A 21,077-nucleotide genomic window follows, 5' to 3' on the forward strand; every position below is an offset into this window, starting at 1 on the left:
AGCTTTCTACATAATTTTTGCCTGACCAAATAAGAACCCAAATTTTGTTCAAACAATGTTGTTCATTATTGTATTAAATTCTCCCTTTTTTAATAGAAAAAAATAATATATGCTTGTGATTTACAAATTCCAAAAATGCTTCAGTATAGAAAATAATAAGTTAAAGTTTTCTCTTCCATCTAATGACATTAGTTAGGTGTGTATATTTTTCAGACATTTTTCTATATATATGAGAACAAACACACATATACCATATATACAGCTATAATTTTTATATAGACGGGATCATCCTGAAGATATTGCCTTTTTTATTTGACGCTGTATTGTGGACATCTTTTGTACATATTGAAGACCAGTTCTTTTGTTCTAAGTTTAACCAAGATAAATGTGTTCTGAAGCACTGGTCTCTGGCATTCTCCCAACCACTTATATGCCTCAACTCCTTTTTTTGTAAAAACAACCTGACTGCACAAGAAAAAGTATCTTTTAAACAGTAATTAAATTGGGGTAGATGTATTTAATAACCTGTGAGAAAGAAAAATTCAGTGTGGTATATATATGATGCTTAATTCAAACAATAAGGTTTTGATAAGAAAAAAATGAATCTGGTCCTCAGAACAGTCATTTGTATGAGATATCAAGAGTACAATTTATTGAAAAAAAATCCCTGGTATTTTGGTATATATTTTCCTTTAAGTGTCTATTATGTCTACTATTTGTAAAGAAAGTTTAAGATAACTATTCTCCAGAAATAGCGTCCCTTAGAAAGTAAATACTAGTGAAACAGAAGAGTTAGGTAAAGAGACATTCTGATTTAATATTAAATATGGATTCTCACTAGATTCCATAATTTTTCTTCTGAAAACTCTGCATGGCTTCTTAGCTATGAATTAAGTGTGTGAGGTGCTCCTAGTTAGGGTTAGATTGGTTGCTAAAACACTAATTATGTAACAACTGAAAACTGAGTAAACTAATGTGATTTGTTGCATGGCAGTTATGCATCAATAAATTTGGCACATTTAGGGGAAAACTGGTAAATAAAAGCAGGATATAATTAAGGCTAAAAACTGTCAGGTTATTCAGGAAGACAGTTCATTAGTTCAGGAAGTTACTTCGGTAGCACTAAGCTTGTTCCTATGCAGAGCAATACTATGTGTGGGAATAGAGGCATATACTAAACAGAATATCTTCGTCCCTGTCCTAGGGAGATTAAAAATATACTTAGGAAAAGAAAGTGTGTGTGTGTGTGTCTGTACAAATAAGAAATGACCTATGTGGCTCTGTTATAATGTTTATCAAAAATCATATAAAAACATAATACAACTTGAGTAAATAAGTCCTTAAGGAAAAGAAGAGTTAAAGAATTATGTTCCATTGGGTAAGCTTTCCTGGAGAAGATACGTTTAGTCAGGAAGTTAGAATTCATATTGATTGAGCACTCACCATGTCCTAAGCATTTTATATGTATTATGCCAATTAATACATTTAATACATTTAATATGGTTGCAGGAGTACATCGACAGGGAAATACCAGAAATTCAAGCCGGATTCAGACGAGGATGTGGAACAAGGGATATCATTGCTGATGACAGATGGATCTTGGCTGAAAGCAGAAAATACCAGAAAGATGTTTACCTGTATTTTATTGACTATGCAAAGGCATTCAAGTACATGGATCGTAACAAATTATGGATAACATTATGAAGAATGGAAATTCCAGAACACTTAATTGTGCTCATGCAGAACCTATACATAGACCCAGAGGCAGTCTTTAGAACAGGACAAGGGAATACTGTGTGGTTTAAAATCAGGAAAAGTGTGCATCAGGGTTGTATCCTTTCATCATAGTTATTCAATCTGTATGCTGAGCAAATAATCAGAGAAATCAGACTAGATGAAGAAGAACATAGTACCAGGACTGGAGAAGACTCTTTAACAATCTGCAATATACAGATGATACAACTTCGCCTGCTATAAGGGAAGAGCGCTTACTGATGAAGACCAAAGACTACAGCCTTCAGTATGGATTACATCTCAACATAAAGAAAACAAAAATTCTCACAACTGGAGCAATAAGCAACATCATGATAAACGGAGAAAAGATCGAATTTGTCAAGGATTCATTTTACTTGGATCCACAATCAACACCCATGGAAGCAGCAGTCAAGAAATCAAACAACATATTGCATTGGGAAAATCTGCAGCAAAAGACCTTTTTTAAAGTGTTTAAAAGCAAAGATGTAGCTTTGAGGACTCAGGTGCACCTGATCCAAGCCATGGTATTTTAAATTGCCTCATCTGCATGTGAAAGCTGGACAATGAATAAGAAGCACCAAAAAAGAATGGATGCATTTGAATTACGGTGTTAGCGAAGAATACTGAATATACCATGGACTGCCAGAAGAATGAGCAAGTCTGTGTTGGAATAAGTACAGCCAGAGTGCTCCTTGGAAGTGAGGATGGCAAGACTTCGTTTCACATACTTTGGACATGTTATCAGGAGGGACCAGTCCCTGGAGGAGAACATCATGCTTGGTAAAGCAGAGGGTCAGTGAAAAAGAGGAAGACCCTCAAGGAGATGGATAGACACAGTGGCTACAACAATTTGCTCAAACATAACAACAACTGTGAGGATAGTGCAGGGCTGTGCAGTGTTTCGTTCTTTTGTACATAGGGTCACTATGAGTTGGAACCAACTTGATGGTACCTAACAACAACAACAACATGCCATTTAAAACTCACCATAGCTCTATGAGCTAGGTATTATTATTATCCTCGTTTTACAAATAAGGAAACCGAGACATGGGGGGTTGAGAAATTTGCCCACTGTCACTAGAGGAAAAAAGACCCAGCTTGTACTTATAGACAGGACTGATTCCAGACAGTAGAGTATCACTAAAAGTTTGAGATTAGGGCAGGAATATGGTAAAAGTTTTCAGAGAAATTTTTCAAAGAACTATGATAGCACATATTAGAAGCTAGAGAACAGCATGGAGGCTGCTGCAACAAACTGGTAGTATAGTCTAATAATTTATGTAATTCTGCCTTTATGTCATATTTAACCTTTCTTACAGAGAAGACTAGGCACATTCCCATGATGTTAGATAATGAAATAGTGATAATTGGGACACTTGTTGTTGTTAGCTACCATTGAGTCAGCCCCCAACTAATGGCAACACCATGCAAAATGAAATGTTGTGATCCATAGGGTTTTCAATGGCTGATTTTCAGAAGTAGATTGCCAGGCCATTCTTCCCAGTCCATCTTAGACTGGCAGCTCCCCTGAAATCTGTTCAGCATCATAGTAACACGAGTGCCTCCACTGATGATGGATGGGTGGTGGCTGAGCATGAGGGGCATTGGCTGAGAATAGAATCAGGGTCTCCCACATGGAAGGTGAGGTTATCTCTAAACAAAGAATGTTTAATTACACCTTCAGACAAGACAAACTTTGGTTATAACAGAAGACAGACAAACTGTGCTCAGTGTTATAATTTTGATTACATCTGTTTTCAAGAGAGGCACTAAAACAAAACAATGACTCTGGAGAATTTATGGCTCTGTGTCTTCCTTCTTTCTATGTATTAAGCAGATTTGCTGATGATACTAAAAGCAGCAATTAGTCAATTAGACATCCTGTTCATTTATTCACTTGTAGTTAGTCAGGATGCAATTGTCTGTCTCCCTCTTTCTTTCATTGCTTAGTTAGGGAAAAGTGGAGTAGTAGCTATCTTCACCTTGAAAGCAGTAATACTTTTCTTTCTGAAACATTAGTCTTTACTAGATGCGCAGCATCTAATAAAGAATATTGACTATACCATGGACTGCCAGAAGAAAGAATAAATCTATCTTGGAAGAAGTACAGCCAGAATGCTCCTTAGAAGCAAGGATGGCGAAACTTCATCTCACATACTTGGACATGTTATCAGGAGGGACCAGCCCCTGGAGAAGGACATCATGCCTGGTAAAGTAGAGGGTCAGTGAAAAAAGAGGAAGATCCTCAATGAGATGGATTGACATACTGGCTGTAACAATGGGATCAAGCATAACAACAATCGTGAGGGTGGTGCAGGACTGGGCAGTGTTTCGTTCTGTTGTACATAGGGTCACTATAAGTCGGAACGAACTTGATGGCACCTAACAACAACAAGGCATATATGGTAAAACCTGCAAAAGCAGGAACCTGTGTAAGTCGGAAACCTGTCAGAGAAGGTCAACTCAAATATTTTCCACTAATAGAGAATGAAGGAAAGGGATAAGATTGCACCCTGTCAAAGGCAGAAAACTTTCTAGGCCCGGAAAAAAAAGGCAGTCCTGTCGAGTTTTGGCTCTCACAGGTTTCACTGTAACTCAAGTGTCTGGGTGGTGCAAATGGTTTGCACTCAATTACTAACCGAAAGGTTAGCGTTTCGAAGCCACCCAACAGTGCCACTAAAGAAAGTCCTGGAGATCTGCTTCAGTAAAGATTACAGCCAAGAAAACCCTATGGAGCTCAGTTCTACTGTGTAACACATGGGGTCACCGTGAGTCGGGATCAACTGGAGGGAAGCGGGTTTCTTGGTTTTAGACATATAATTTAATAGAAAAATCTGTCACAGTAGAGAATAACATAACAAGGACAAATTCAACTTATATCCTAAGTTGAAAGGGATGGTACAGATATAAAAAAAAGCAACTCAGGTTGATTAAATTCATTGGCCTTGACCCTGGGTCAGGCTTATTTAACTGGGATAGGAATCACTCTGTGGCCCTGGGAATAGTATGATAATAATGTTGTTGTTGTTGTTAGTTGCCATCAAATCGATTCCAATTCATGGCAACCCCATGTATGCAGAGGAAAACTGCTCCATAGGGTTTTCAAGACTGTGACGTTTCAGAAGCAGATCACCAGGCCTGTCTTCTGAGGCACCTCGGGGTGGGTTTGAACAGTCAACCTTTCAACTAGTAGTCGAGCCTTTATGCAGCTGATAAGAGATTTATATAAATTATTGCCTTAATTCTTATAACAAACCTATGCGGTAGTTACTAACATTATCCTCCTTTTACAGGTAAGGAAACTAAAGTTCAGAGAAGATGTGTGACTTGTCCAGGGTCACTCAGCCAGTAACTGGCAGGATTTAAACCAAGGCAGCCTGACCCCAGAACCTGTGTGGTTTGTGACCTAAAACTCATAAGAATAGTGATCATCAGTGTGCATCTTCCTGGAACATCAATTTTACTCAGCAACAGGGAATCTTACTCTCTACAAAAACTAATGCCAATAAATTATGGAATATAGCTCAAATGTTCAAAATTAATTTACAGTTAAAATATATAGATTTTAAAGGAATTTCACTGGGTAGCTTCAGGCCACACCCTCAGGCCCCTCAAAGAACATATTCCATCGCTGCTAGGGATACTTAAATGAAAAATTTCTAGGATATTTCTCACCTAATTTTGAATTGAGTAGATTGTCATTTACGTTAAGCTCTGACCGCCCTCAGTGTCTTTCTGCTGACCAAATAATGTCATTAGGCATATTAGAATGAAAACCATCTTTTTCATTAAATTAGCTTGCTCTGGTATGCCTTATATGTTCAAGAGAAGACTCTTGTGGAAGCAGAGGAGCTTGAGGACTAGTGCCTCAAAAGCTGCTGACACCATGAGAACATAAACTCTTGTCAAAGGAATGGAAGAATAGCCATGGCTGTCACTTAACCCCAGTTCCTGCAACTGTGTCCAGGAATTCAGTCACATTTGTTCATTAAAGATGATACAGTAGAGTGGTTAAGAACTCAGCATCCAAAGTTAGCCCATCTGGTTTCACATTTGGGCTCTTCCAATTATAAACTATGTGATCTTGGACAAATTACTTATTAAGACTTAGTATACTCTGTGAGTTGCATGCGGATTAAAATGAAATAGTGAAAGTAAAGCACTTGGTCCAGTATCTGATACACGGAAAGTGAGAAATATAGTTATTACTATTCAGTGATAGCTAAGAACACTTACTACATAATGCTTAGGTTAATTATCCATTATAAAAGGACCTTAATGATCTTAATTTACTCCTTAATCTGCCCCTAAACCAAAACCATTAACTTTAGTAAAAATGACTTTTTGAATTCATGATAAATGTAAAATTGTGTTAAATGCAGAATTGTTTGTAGTGACAAATACCTTAAAACACCTAGAATGTCCATCAACAGGGAAGACCTCAGTTTCCCCAATCTGTATAAGGAGATTTGTCTAGATGATCTCTAAAATCCCTTCCAGCTCCAACAAGGAAAAGATTTTCACACAGCTATTATTCAGGTTTGAAACCACTACTTTAACCAATATAAAAGAAAATCTAAGGTATTGATGGGTATTTAAAATTAAGTCACAATGCATAGTACTCTAAATTTAACCAATATATAAAAGGTACCCAATAATAAAAGCAAGTTATTAATATCAAGAACATAACTCATTATTTAACAATTGGGAGATATTGTATTTTAAGATACAGGTAGGTAATTTTATGGAACTTTTATACTCCCCACTTTTCTAAAGGTATCAAAAATAAATGAACTGGGACGACTAGATCTCCACATACAAAACGATGAAGTTGTACCCATACCTCACATCATATATAAAAATTAACTCAAAATGGATCAATGACCTAAACCCTAAACATAAGAACATACAACTCTTAGAAGAAAACATAGAAGTAAAACTTCAAGACCCTGCTTTTGACAGTAGATTCTTAGATATGACACCAAAAATACAAGCAACAGAAGAAAAAAAAAAAGATAAACTGGACTTCATCAAAATTAAAAACTTTTGTGCATCAAAGGACTTTATCAAGGAAGTGAAGAGACAACTTACAGAATGGGAGAAAAAAATTGGGAACCATGTATCTGATAAAGGTTTGATATTCAGAACATATAAAGAACTACTCCAACTCAACAACAAAAATAACCCAAATTAAAAACAGGCAAAGGACTTGAATAGACATTTCTCCAAAGAAGATATACAAATTAATAATAAGCACATGAAAAAATGCTCAAAGTCATTAGTAGTCACCAGGGAAATCAAAACCACAACAAGATAATACTTCACATCCACTAGAATGGTTATTACCAGAAAGAAACAGAAAATAACAAGTGTTAGCAAGTATGTAGAGAAACTGGAGCCATCCTGCATTGTTGGTGGGAATGTAAAATGGTGCAGCTACTGTGGAAAATGGTTTGGTGGTTCCTCAAAAAGTTAAACATAGAATAAACATACGACCCAGGGATTCTACTCTTAGGTATATATCCAAAAGACTTGAAAGCAGGGACTCAGATATGTGTACACCAATGTTCACTGCTGCATTATTTCACAATAGCCAAAAGGTGGAAACAACCCAAGTGTCCATCAATAAATGAATGGACAAACAAAATGTGGTATATCCATACAATGAAATATTATTCAGCTGTAAAGAGAAATGAAGTTCTAATACATGCTATAACATTGAAGGACCTTAAAAACATACTAAATGAGATAAGCCAAACACAAAAGGATAAATATTATATGATACCACTTATTAAAAATATCTAGAATAGGCAAATGCATAGATAGAAGTTTATTAAATAGTTACCAGGGGTTGGGGGAAGGAAGGTATGGGGAGTTATTGCTTAAGGCATACTAAGCTTTTGTTTGGGATGGTATAAAACTTTTGGAAATTGATAGCAGTGATGGTTGCACAACATGGTGAATGTAATTTATGTTGCTCACTAAATTGTACATTTAAAAATGGTTAAAATGGGAAAAAACTTTATATTTACAAAAAATTAAACTATAAAAGCACAAGACAGAATAAGTTTTAGGTTTAGATAATGAAGTTTGTATAGTTAAAGACTGTCAGAAAGTAAGATAGCTCTTGGCAAAGGGGGCTGTGTATGGTATAAAATAATAAAACAACAATCCACTGGGTATTTTATTCAAAATTATGTTGATTGTTTTCTTTCCTTTGAAGTAACAAGAGACATTCTGTAGGCAGATAATGCCAAGCCAGATAAGTGGTTGGCTATTTTACCTTGGAACTACCGGGACCTATTATTAATATCAAGGTGTTGCCAATATCCATGGAATTTCCACCCTCATGCAAATTAAAGGTATAAAATCTCTGTCAGTTTGTAGATTCCTATGCTGCTTATAAAGAATCCTGGTGGTACAAAGGTTAAGCGCTTGGCTGCTAACTGAAAGGCTGGTGGTTTGAACCCACCAAGCAGCTCCACTGGAGAAAGACCAGGCAATCTGCCAAGAAAACCTTATGGGGCAGTTCTACTCTGCCATATGGGGGCACTATGAGTCGGAATTGACTCGACAGCACCCAACAACAACATGCTGCTTCAAAATTGGAAGTCACAGTATAGTCAAAAAGAAATGCTATTAGTGGCTTGAGACTGTGTAACAAGAAAGGTCTCTTGACGACCTTGATAAATAATAACAATATTATGAAAAATAGCAAAGAATCTTGAATTTGCTTTCTATGTGCCATTATTAGACCCATTTTATAGAGGAACAGAGGCACAAAGAAGTGAAGTAACCTACCCAATATCATACAGCTTGTAAGGGAAGATCCAAGATTCAATCCCAGGAATCTCCAAAGCCTGTACTAACATCTTTTATGGCATATTGTCTAACTAAAGAAATCAAATTCTTAGGCCTTATTATTATTGGAATTCTCTTCTTTGTAACTCTAAGAATGGGTTTTGTGAATTGTGTGTATGCTGTTTGGTACAACAATGACCGTGATCTCTGAAATGCTGTGGAATATGTATTTGTTTCCACCAGCAGGAATGTCTGCAATACTGTAATACTATTTTTTTCTGAGAGGAGGCAGCTAATCAAATTAATTAAATAGAATTGAGTATTCTGGGTGAAAATTGCCCAAAAAATGTCAATTTTGGTTTTTTCTACCTTATCCAAATAAATGATAAAATTGCAAATAACGATTGCAGTAGTATATACATGAACATTGCTCATCATCCAAATCTTTTGAATTTTTCTTTCCTTTTCAGTAGAATGAAATAAAATGCTCCCAAACTTGAAATAAAAAAGGTTTAGTTTATTTTAATTTTAGTGTGGGAATTCTTCAGATAGGTAAAACATTCTTGCATACCCTTGTAAAAGTATTCCTCTGTGATGTGGATTTACATTACTGAATAATGTATGCTATTGCTAGCTGAAAACTAGTATTAGAACAAATATCGAAATTAGCATCTAATTTTCCTTATCTGCAATTGAATTGATTGTAACTGCCCTTTTAAACTCCATGCAGTTAAGGCTATAGTACGAGCAATGTAATTCACAAACATTTTCTTAAAAAAACAACTGCTATAGCCACATGCCATACTCCATTCATTCATGTGGATCCTTATTATAGAAATAGTATGAAATGAGATTTACTTTGAAAACTATAGTTTGAAATCATCACAACAAACTTTTATTACTATTCCTCTTTTAACCCTAATTTATACACAGCTTGAAAATACCTTCTACTTCCATTTTAGCAACCAGGTCTCTTATCAAATGCAAGAAAAACAAAGGCATTATTTATGCTCCTGGATAATGCTAGCCAACACTCCTATGGCTGAGGTGTAGATGGTCATATACTGGAAACCCCCCAAAATAAGAGAACATTTATGTTTCTTGTTTTGATTTGTTTTGTAGGTTATTACTGTTACCTGCCCCTTTCTCTCAGATATTCAGGAGCAGAAGTGAAAGGCTGAGGATGAAGGTCCAGCTGCTGCAACTGGTTCTGCTGTAATGAAATTCTATTATCCCACAGTTTGTTTCTCATTCTCTCACAAATATATCTAACAAATGGATATTTACTAATTAGGTGATGAAAATCAGAATAGAAAGTTCAGAAATAGTCCCACATATAAGGACAAATGATTTTTGACAAAGGTGTAAAGGCAATTAGGTGGAGAAATGATAGTCTTTTCAACAAATTGTGCTGGAACAACTGGATATCTACACACATAAGCAAAACAAACAAACAAAAACTTCCATTCATACCTTGCACCATATACAAAAACGGATCAGATCTAAATGTGAAAACTAAGTGTATAAAACTTCTAGAATAAATATAGGTGAAAATCTTTGTGACCTTAAGTTAGGCAAAGACTGTTTAGAGATGACACAAAAAGCATGATCTATTGAAGAAAAAAAAATGATAAATTGAACTTTAACAAAATTAAACATTTTCTGCTCTTTGTAAGGTACTATTAAGAGAATGAAAAGAAAAGCCACAGACTGGGAGAAAATATTAGCAAAGTTTATATCTGATAAAGGACTTGTATCCAGGGTATATAATATACTCTGTAAACTCAATAATAAGACAAAAAAAAAAAAGCAATAAAAAACAGGCCAAAGATTTTAACAGATAGTTCACCAAGGAAGACAGGTGGATGGCAGATAAATACATGAAAAGATTCTCATCATCATTAGTCATTAGGGAAATGCAAATTAAAACTATAATTAAATACTACTACATACCTAGTAGAATGGCTAAATTTAGAAAGACTGACTATACCAAGTGTTGGCACTGTTGGTGGGAATGTAAAATTTTACAATAACTTTAGAAACACGCAGCTTCTTTAACAGTTAATCATACACCTACCATATGATCCAGCCATTCCACTGCTAGGTATTTATCCAAAAGAAATGAAACATATGTCCATACAAACATTTGTACACAAATGTTCATAGAAGCTTTGTTCTTAGTATTCCAAAACTGGAAACAACACAAATGTCCATCAACAAATTGTGGTACATTCATATAATAAAACACTACTCAGCAATAAATTGCTGTTGCTAGGAGCCGTCGAGTCAAATTTCGACTCCTAGTGACCCAATATGACAGAGTGGAACTGCCTCATAGAGTTTTCTAGGCTGTAGTCTTTACACGAGCAGATCACCAGTTCCTTTATCCCACAGGGCTGCTGGGTGGGTTTTAACCATCAACCTTTCAGTTAGCAGCCGAGTGCTTAACCTTTGTGCCATCAGGGGTCCTTCAGCGACAAATAGGAAAAAAAAAAAACTCTTGATACGCACAACATGGATGAATCTCAAAATAATTATGCTGAGTGAAAGAAGACAGGCAAAAAAAGAAACATACTGTGTGATTTCATTTATATAAAAGACTAGACAATGCGAACTAATCTATTGGAACTGAAAGTAGATCAGTGGTTGCACAGGAAGAGGAGGAGGGGTTACAAAAGGGCATGAGGAAAGTTTTTAGGGTGATAAAAATATTTATAATCTTGACTGTGGTGATATTTCATGGGTGTACACATACATTTATCAAAACGTATCAATTGTACACTTTAAGTGCAGTTAGTGTGTTTCGATTATACCTCAGTAGCTTGGGGAAAAAAATTAACTTGCATATTCAAATAAAACCTGTCTAGATGAACCAAAACAAACAAACAAGCAAAACAAAAATAATTCAAAAACTATGCTCTGGGTAAAGAGGAACTTGCAAGTCTTGTAAGTATCTACAACAAAAGGTAATGCAGCAGCACTTGTCATTGCGTATTTTGTGTGTGTGTTTGTGTGGTGTGGGTGGGTGATCAGTGGGATAGTGTATATGTACTTATTCCAGAAAGTGTAAACAGACATCAAGGAGCCATATTCACCCTGAGTATACCAACATATTCTGTTTGAAGCATCAGCGCATGTAGTAATATGAACACGTAACCCCAAAATGAGTATCATAAAATAATGGAACAGAGAGCGTATCACTATGCAAGTAATTTATATATAGCTTATAAAGAAAATAAGAACTATAGCTTATAAGATAGTTATAGTAGAAAATATATAACACGATGCAAAAGTTAAACCCATTACATGAAGCAAAATTATTTTCTTTTAGAGACCTAACCTTATAAAATTAAGTAAACTAATAGACAAAAACAGCTACAAAAAATAAAAGCATGTTACTACACAGCCTAAATCAGTGCATACACATGAAAAATAGAGCATTGTAGTTGGACAAAGTCACCCATTTCCAATTATTTTCATAGTCTATAGCTAGAAAAAAAAAAACTCCCAAATTAAAAATCAGAATAGTTCAATAAAATGTTATCTTTATATAAGTTTGCTTTAAATTTTTCTTCTTCTCCCTGTCCCACTCCAAACTTCTCTAGTGTGAGTGATAAAGTATTTATCCTTGAAAATCATCCAAAAAACCCTCCAAGTAGATAATTTTAGAATGAAAGCTGTAGGTTAGTCATATTTGTCCAAGATTATCTAGTCAATGGGGAGAAATTTTTTTTTAATTGTACTTTAGGTGAAGGTTTACAGAACAAATAGTTTCTCATTAAACAGTCAGTACACATATTGTTTTATGACACTGGTTAACAACCCCACAACATGTCAACCCTCTCCCTCCTCGACCTCTTTTTTTTTTTTTTTGGTGAAAATATACATAGCCAAAGATACACCATTTCAAAAATTTCTACATGCACACTTTAGTGACATCAATTACGTTCTTCCAGTTTTGCTGCTATTCTCACTTTAGATGAAGGTTTACAGAACAAAATAGTTTCTCATTAAACAGTACACATGTTGCCCTATGACAATGGTTAACAACCCCACTACACATCAACACTGTCCTTACTCAAACTTGGGTTCCCTATCATCAGCTTTCCTATCCCCTTCTGCCTTCTAGTCCTTGTCCCTGGACTGTTGTGCCTCATTAGTCCCGTTTTGTTTTATGGGGCTGTCCAATCCCCAGCTGAATGGTGAACCTCAGAAGTGACTTCACCACTGAGCTAAAAGGGTGCCTGGGAGCCATACTCTCGGGGTTTCTCCAGTCTCTTTCAGACCATGGGGAGAAATTGTTAAGGAAAAAAAAAATTCTCATGGTGACAAAGAAACCATTTGGGAGGGAGCTACATTTCCTCAAACAAGTCAGAATAGAGATATTTTCTAAAGTAGTCATACTTGCCTTAAATCAAGGCCAAAATTATTTTGCTATTAGGATTTGGCCACCAATTAATTTCTTTTCTGACCCTGTAGAAAAACAAGCAAAGGGCATAGATAGGCAATTCTCAAATAGACAATAAACATATGAAAAAACTTTTAATCTTACCACTAATCTATGAAATACAGATAAATAATAATGAGAAATTAGTTTTGGAGAAGCTCATAAAAAAACGTGAATAGTAGTGATTACCTTATAGGGTATTCTGGGCTACTTTTAATTTCTTCTTTGGATTTCAATGTTGTTATTGTTGTGTGCTGTCAAGTCGGTTCCAACTCATAGTGACCCTATAGCCCCATAGAGTTTCCAAGGCAGATTGCCACATCTTTCTCCCTAGGAGCAGCTGGTGTGTCTGAACTGCCGACCTTTTGGTTAACAGCTGAGTGCTTTAATCACTGCATTACCAGGGCTCCCTGGATTTCAGTGTACTGCCTGATGTTTTTTTCAATAAGCCCACAACATATTCATAAATATAAAGTTATTTATAAGCAAAATAAAATGTCTCATTAATTGTTTGCAGAAAAATTCTGGTCAATGGATCAAAATAGAGAATTCAGAAATAGACCCAAGCAATTTAGTTAGTATAATAAAGGTGATATTGCAAATAAGAAGGGGACAGAAAGATTATCAAATAAATGGTACTAGAAAAAACTGGCTAATAAAAATAAATTTTAAAAAATGGATTCCTAACTCATTGCTTACTCCTAAATACTAATTCGTGATGGTACAAAACATTAAAGTACTATAAAAAAAATAAGAACACCCATTAAGAAGATGCCCATTATTGTTAAAAGATGTTGATCATTTGATATGAAAGTATATCATTAATATATCCATAATTGATTAATAATTCATAATTAAATGAGTAGTTTACAAAACATAATACGATGTATACGTAAACTGATATACATAAATAGGTAGGTGTTTATACGCACAAAGAAATTTCTGGAAGGATATGTACCAAAATGCTAACAGTGCTTATCATTCATTGGTTGTTAAGATTTATGTTTTTACACAACTTGACCAAGGTAAATGGTGACACTAAGAAGTACACAAGAATAAGGGACAATTTTGGTAAAAGCCACAACATACAATTTTGCAACAACAGTAATAACAACCAAATAATATGTATGTTTTTATACAGGTAGATATGTATGCTTATATATATATAGGTAAGCACATATGAATATATGGGTGTGCATGTATTGGTGTTTCTGTAGGCAAATGTATATACATGTTTGTGTGTGTTGCATATATTCATATATAAAACAAAGCACACAGTTATGGATGCTCCTTAGACATAACCAAATACCTCGAGGGATTGGGTTACTGTGTTTGGTGAGTAGAGTCTGAGGTCTTAAAAGCTTGCCAGTGGCCATCTAATATACAAGCACAGTATTAGTCTCTATGCGTCTGGAGCAAAAGAGAAAGAAGAAAACCAAAGACTCGAAGAAACTAGTCTACAGGACTCAAAGTCTACATGAGCCACAGCCTCACCTCCCTTGAGACCAGAAGAACTAGACGGTGCCAGAAGAACTACCACTACTGACCACTTGGACCAGGGACACAATAGACGGTCCCATATAGAACGTGAAAAAAATGTAGAACAAAACTGAAATTCCTAAAAAAGACCAGACTTACTGGACCAGTAGAGACTAGAGGAATCCCTGAGACTATCATCCTGGGATACCCTATAAGCTTGGAACTCAAACCACTCCCGGTGGTCGTCTCTCAAACAAAAGACAGAGTGACTTGTAAAATAAATACCATCCGTGAGTACTGTGCTCCTCTAAACAATCATCTAAATGAAACCTAAAAGTCAACATCTACCTTAGACCAAAGATGAGAAGGTAAGGGGGGACAAGGAAGCTAAATTAATGGAAACAGAACAACCAGAATGGAAATAATGATAATATTGACCCATTGTGAAAAGTGTAACCAATATCACTGAATAGGAGCCCTGGTGGCACAGTGGTTAAGCATCCGGCTGCTAACCACAAACGACAGCACTTCAAACCTACCAGCTGCTTCTTGGAAACCCTATGGGGCAGTTCTACTCTGTCCTGTGGGATCACTATGAGATGGAATCAACTTGATGGGCAACGGGTTTTGAAGTAATACGTATAGAAACTGTTAAATGAAAACCTAATTTGCTATGTAAATTTCTTCCAAAAATATAATATTTTTTCAAAGGTTGTGTTTTTACTATCACTGGAATTGTCTATACTGGATTTTTTTCTTTGCAATGTTTATATGCTTTGAAGATCAGAAATAAACGATAAAAGTAAATTCATTCACAAATTAGAAGAAAAAGTTTCCCCTTAACTTCTGAATTATGAGGGCTATGTGATAAAGCACAAATCCTATAACAAAAAAAGATAAAGGTTATTATAATTTTAATATTCTCATTTGAAATGAATAGTTTATCATGTTTTATATTTTTATTTACTACTTATATTCTATGACCAAGTTTAGATAGTGAATGTGGTTAAGGAGATTTTCTACTTTAGTATGTCAAATCACCTTTATAGATTTTTCTGCTTCCATAGAAGTAGCAAGACATCTTCCAATTCAGTCTTTAAAAGACTATATCCTGTGAATTTTTATTCAAATACAGATGGGCAATTCTTGTCATTCGTAAAAATGGGCTAAATATGTTCCTTACCTTTCAATGAAAAGTAAACACTGGTCTTTTTAGTTGTACCAAGGGAGTTGTTCTGTAGCAGAAAATAATCCTGTAAATAGAAATAAGAGATACCTGTTTTTAAACTTCATTTTGCAAGTTTATTCACATATTATTGGATATGTAAATTATCATTTGACATGGCTAGAATTTTACAATGTTAGAAGAAAATTGGTGGCAGATGACACTGTAAAGTATACCCTGAAAGAAGATGCACCTTCATTAGCACAAATCCCGCTCCCATCCTGCTGTTCGTGGAATTGAAACCTGCTGTACAAAAGTATAAAGCAAACCTTTGGTTTTTAATAGTACTACCTGACATTTGCATACCCCTCTGTTTTATCTTCAAGGTTGTTGCAAGCTTTGAGAAGGGCTACGTGGCAAGTCAGCAGCAAGGTTGGGGTATTATTATATGCCAGCTTTAAAAGAAAAAAATATATAGTAAAAACGGTGGACTGACTCACGGCATCATGGGTTCACAAACCTTGTAGCTGCATATAAACCAGGCTTGCCAAACATCAGACAGCACTTATTAAAACTGCTACGTGGAATGCAATATGACTGCTGTCTAGCCCCTCCCCCCTTGCCAATAAACGACTCCCCTTTTTCCAGTATAAAAATACATGCTCATAGAACATTTAGAATATAGAAAAAAGAAAAATAAAGAGTTGTTAAAAAAATCATCCATAGTCACGCTACCCAGTGATGCCATTTGGAGTATTTTCTTCCAAGTCAAAAAAAATTTTAAACAGATTTTTGCCAGGAGGCCCGTGAAAAACAAAACGTGATTTCAGGATGGGCGGATAGAGAGAAGGACACTCCTCTCCCCTTGTTAGGAATTAAGGCTGATTGATATTTTTACCTCTTGTCTAAGCTTTTTTTGAATTATAAAACTATAAAGACAGCATTTTGAGGAGGGGAAAAAAAAGTCTTGCAAGGATATATGCCTCAACCACCTAAGAGCGTCCGCGAAGGTGGGCAGAGCCAAGGCGGGGGTGAGTTTGGTCATTCATTGGGTTTAGGATTTGTCAATCAAGGCTTCCCAGCAAATGAGGTGCGAAATAAAGGCACACTGGGAACGAAATTAACGGGAGATCTGGCTGCTAAGGGAGGGGGCTTGAGATCTGAACCGAGAAGAGATCTTGGGGTCTCATTCTGCGCCATTCGGCTGCGGCACCGCCTCCGTCCGCCGCAGCTGCTGCCTGGAGAGGCCTTGTCACCGCCGCTCTCGCCCAGGCGTCCGCTGTCGCTGACACCTCAGCGTGGGTCACTGCCGCCCCAACCCCGCCTAGCCCTGCGCTGCTGCTGCCATCGCCGCTGCCACCTCCACCGCCCGGGCCTTCGCCGCTGCTGCCGCTGCCGCCCAAGCATCCGTGAGTCATTTTCTACCCATCTTTGGGCGCGTGGTCTCTGCGGTAGTCACCACCTTAAGAGGTTTGCAGCCTTGCAACATGGCAGACGCCTATTTTAAAAAGGTATCGGAACCTGCCTCCCAGGAGATTGCTGAAGAGGTGATGGCTAGCTCATCAAGTGATTCTGGGGAAGAATCTGACAGCAGCAGCACTAGTAGCAGCAGCACTAGTTGCAGTAGCAGCAGCAGTAGCCTCAGTCGCTCACACAGGAAGAAGAGGGTACCTGGGCCTTCCAGAAGGGCGCGGCGGGCTCGGTCCGGTAACCATTTTGTGGATAGGCTGCCGCAGGCAGTTAGAAATCGCGTGCAGGCACTCAGAAATATTCAAGATGAATGTGACAAGGTAGACGCCCTGTTCTTAAGGGCAATTCATGATCTTGAAAGAAAATATGCTGAACTCAATAAGCCTCTATATGATAGGCGATTTCAAATCATCAATGCAGAATATGAACCTACAGAAGAAGAATGTGAATGGAATTCAGAGGATGAAGTGTTCAGCAGTGATGAGGAGGTGGAGGATGACACCCCTGGTGAAATGCCTGCCCTAGAGGGTGAAGAAGAAGATGAAGACCCTAAAGAAAAGCCTGAGGTAAAGGCTGAAGAAAAAGAAGTTCATAAAGAAATTCCTGAGGCAAAGGCTGAAGAAAAAGCAGATTCTAAAGATTTTTTGGAGGCAAAGCCTACTGTAAAAGCAGATCCTAGAGAAGTCCCCCAGGCAAAGGCAGAAGAAAAAGAACAGCCTAAAGCAACAGAGGCAAAAGCAAGGACTGCAGTAAAAGAGGTTCCTAAAAGAGTTCCTGAGACAAGGCCTAAAGAAAGAATTAATCTTAAAAGAGCTCGTAAGGGAAAGCCTAAAAAAGAGGATCCTAAAGGCATTCCTGACTATTGGTTGACTGTTTTAAAGAATGTTGACAAGCTTGGGCCTATGATTCAGAAGTATGATGAGCCCATTCTGAAATTCTTGTCAGATGTTAGCCTGAAGTTCTCAAAGCCTGGCCAGCCTATAAGTTACCAATTTGAATTTCATTTTCTACCCAATCCATACTTCAGAAATGAGGTGCTGACAAAGACATATATAATAAAGTCAAAACCAGATCACAACGATCCCTTTTTCTCTTGGGGGTGGGAAATTGAAGATTGCAAAGGCTGTAAGATCTATTGGAGAAGAGGAAAGGATGTTACTGTGACAACCACCCACAGTCGTACAACTGCTACTGGAGAAACTGAAATCCAGCCAAGAGTGGTGCCCAATGCATCATTCTTCAATTTCTTCAGTCCTCCTGAGATTCCTAAAATTGGAAAGCTGGAACCACGAGAAGATGCTATCCTTGATGAGGACTTTGCAATTGGTCAAATTTTACATGATAATGTCATCCTGAAATCAATCTATTACTATACAGGAGAAGCCAGTGGTACTTATGAAGATGGTAAAGATTATGGTAACAGAAAATATAGAAAATAAAAATAAGGCTGTCAGAAAGATTGTTCAAGAACCACAAAACTTCAGGCAGAAGTGAAGCAGGTTTATATAGCCTTGGAAAAAACCCTGTGCTGTAACCTGAACATTATTATTCCTTACAGTCTTGTGTTTTCGTATTTTCTTGGTAGTCTATTTAAAAAGTTGTCCTAAAAAGTGTCTAAGTATTAGCTTATTCTATTTAGCCTGTTGTAGTTTAGTATTCTTCAAAATATATACACTGCTGTCAGTTATCTAAAGCATGTTAGTTTGGTGCTACAAAGTATTGATTTTTGTGAAGTCCTTTTGTCATGTTTCTATTAGATTGCAGCTGTGAAAACTGTCAGAATTGTTAACTGAGGCATATTTGCTTGGGAAAAAAAAAAGCATTTGCTGAAGTATCAATGCAAGTGTTTTGTTTTGTTTTGTTTTCTTCAGCCCAGAAGACTAAGAGTTTAAGTCTGCTTGGACTAGCTGTGCCTTCATTACTTTGCTATAGAATACAGTACTTATACTAAACAGAACAGTGCATTGTAAAATCTGACTGCTTGAAAAAAAGATTTGCATACATTTAAGAATGCCCATCAATACCATATATATTATGACTGTGAGCTTGTTTATGTGACATAGAGGTCTACAAGTAAATTTAATCATAATGAAATTATTGTTTTCCACTAAGGTGTTAATGTAACATAGTATTTTTAAAGAAGTTTACTCATACTGTGTAATTGTAAACAAAAGTTACTAAACACATTTTCTTTGTAATATGTTCTACTTTGCCTTTCACTGAAAATGATCACTTTACATCATTTGATACTTTTTCATGTTCTTATATTGCAACCTAAAATAAATAAATGTGAAATAAAGTGTTTCATGTTATAAAAATCTAGCATTTTTTCCTAATTATAAAAATGTGTTGGTTATCTTGGAAAATATTGAGGAAAAGAAAAATAAAAAAGCAAAAGATGATTATTGTTAACATTCTGATGTATTTCCCAGATCTTAGATCTTTTATTGGAGGATATACTTTCAAGTAACTGGATGAGTATTGGACAGGAGAGGAGGAAGGTGAAAGTGAGGGGGGGAGGGGAGGAAAAAGGGAGGGAAGAGGAGAGGGAGTGGAGGGCAAGGGGAAGAGGGCAAGGGGGAAAGGAGGGAAAGGGAAGGGTAGCAGGGAGGATGGAGTGGAAGAGGTGGAGGAAGGGGAGGATAGTAGGAATGGGAAGAGAAGAGGGGGAGGGTAGCAGGGAGGGGAGTGGAAGGGGTGGCAGAGGGAGGGAATAGGGGACATTTGCCATCTTCCCTTCCAAATATGGTTTTCTTCAAGCCCTTCCAGTGAAGAACTGTGGCCTGAGGAAGACAGGATTTGAGAATTTCTGGGTCCCTAGTCATAAATTAGCTAATATTTTTGCTAAATCCACCATGCATAGTTCAGTAACTCACTTTTATCCTGTTATCAATAGCGTCCCCTTCCATATCTACAAATGTAATAATATTCCAACCTATGAACATACTATAACATATTTTTAACCAATCACTTATGGTTGGATATTCAACTTGTTTATGAGTTACACAAAATCAGGAAGCCTATTGTTGCTTTTAGTGCCTTTGTTTTATTTCTGAGATTTTTGCATCCATTAAGTATGGGTATGGCAGCAGATTTACATATATGCTAGGGCTAAAACGATATATTTGGATCATCCCTCCGCAGATTCCCAAACATATATATATATATACATTATGCTTGCCAGACATCACAGATAGCAGAACCCTTACAACTTCTACGTGAAATGCAGCATCACTACTGTGTCTTGGAACTCTTACTGATGTATTTAGCCCCTTCCCTCTCTGAATTTTCCAGTACTTAATGAATGCATGCTCATTATAGAATATTTATAAAATAGAAGCAGAAATGCAGAAGAAAAAAAAAATCACTCAAGCACATTACATGAAAATACGCCCTGTTTGTAAGTTCGAGTATTTTCTCCCAGTGTGTCTCTTTCTAAGGTTTTTGGCTCAAGTTCTTGGCTCAAATCAAAACGTGAGTTCAAGCTGGGTGGGTGTAAGAGAAGCTAATTAGAAAGACAGCTTACTACCATTTTTAACTTTTATGTTTAAGGCTAAGAATAGGAGGAGGTGCTGAGGTTTTATGCATCAGTAAAGGTGTTGTTGTTGTTCTGTGCCGAGTCGATTCCGATTCATAGTGACCCTATAGGACAGAGGAGAACTGCCCCATAGTGTTTCCAGTGAGCGGCTGGTGGATTCGAACTGCTGATCTCTTGGTTAGCAGCCTGAGCTGTTAACCACTTCACCACCAGGGCTCCTCAGTAAAGCTAGGATTCCAGAAATGCTAGCGGTCTGGGGTAGAGGCTTCAATCACCTTGGCACGTAGAGGAAAGTGGGTAGAGCCGGTAAGCCAGTTGGGCTCAAACGTTCATTAGGCTGGATGTTTGTCCATCACACCTGCTCGTCAATGAATGATGTTAAAGAAGTCTCCAGGGAATGAAGCTAACGGGTAGGAGGCGGA

At 36.9% G+C, this 21,077-nt stretch overlaps 1 protein-coding gene across 1 annotated transcript; it reads left to right on the plus strand.

Annotated features, from left to right (window-relative positions):
* The first annotated feature begins 17,134 nt into the window (after nt 1-17,134).
* NAP1L3 (nucleosome assembly protein 1 like 3) lies at nt 17,135-18,839 on the plus strand. The gene has a single exon (XM_004377547.2). The coding sequence runs from the start codon at nt 17,135-17,137 to the stop codon at nt 18,554-18,556; it is 1,422 nt and encodes a 473-aa protein (XP_004377604.1). The 3' UTR covers nt 18,557-18,839.
* The last annotated feature ends 2,238 nt before the right edge of the window (nt 18,840-21,077 follow it).

The sequence above is a fragment of the Trichechus manatus genome, unplaced genomic scaffold, assembly GCF_000243295.1.
Source record: "Trichechus manatus latirostris isolate Lorelei unplaced genomic scaffold, TriManLat1.0 scaffold00051, whole genome shotgun sequence".
Classification (NCBI taxonomy): Eukaryota; Metazoa; Chordata; class Mammalia; order Sirenia; family Trichechidae; genus Trichechus; species Trichechus manatus.

Bases quoted from the DNA above. Each gene is read 5' to 3' on its own strand.
- NAP1L3 (XM_004377547.2), top strand. From the start codon at position 17,135: ATGGCAGACGCCTATTTTAAAAAGGTATCGGAACCTGCCTCCCAGGAG.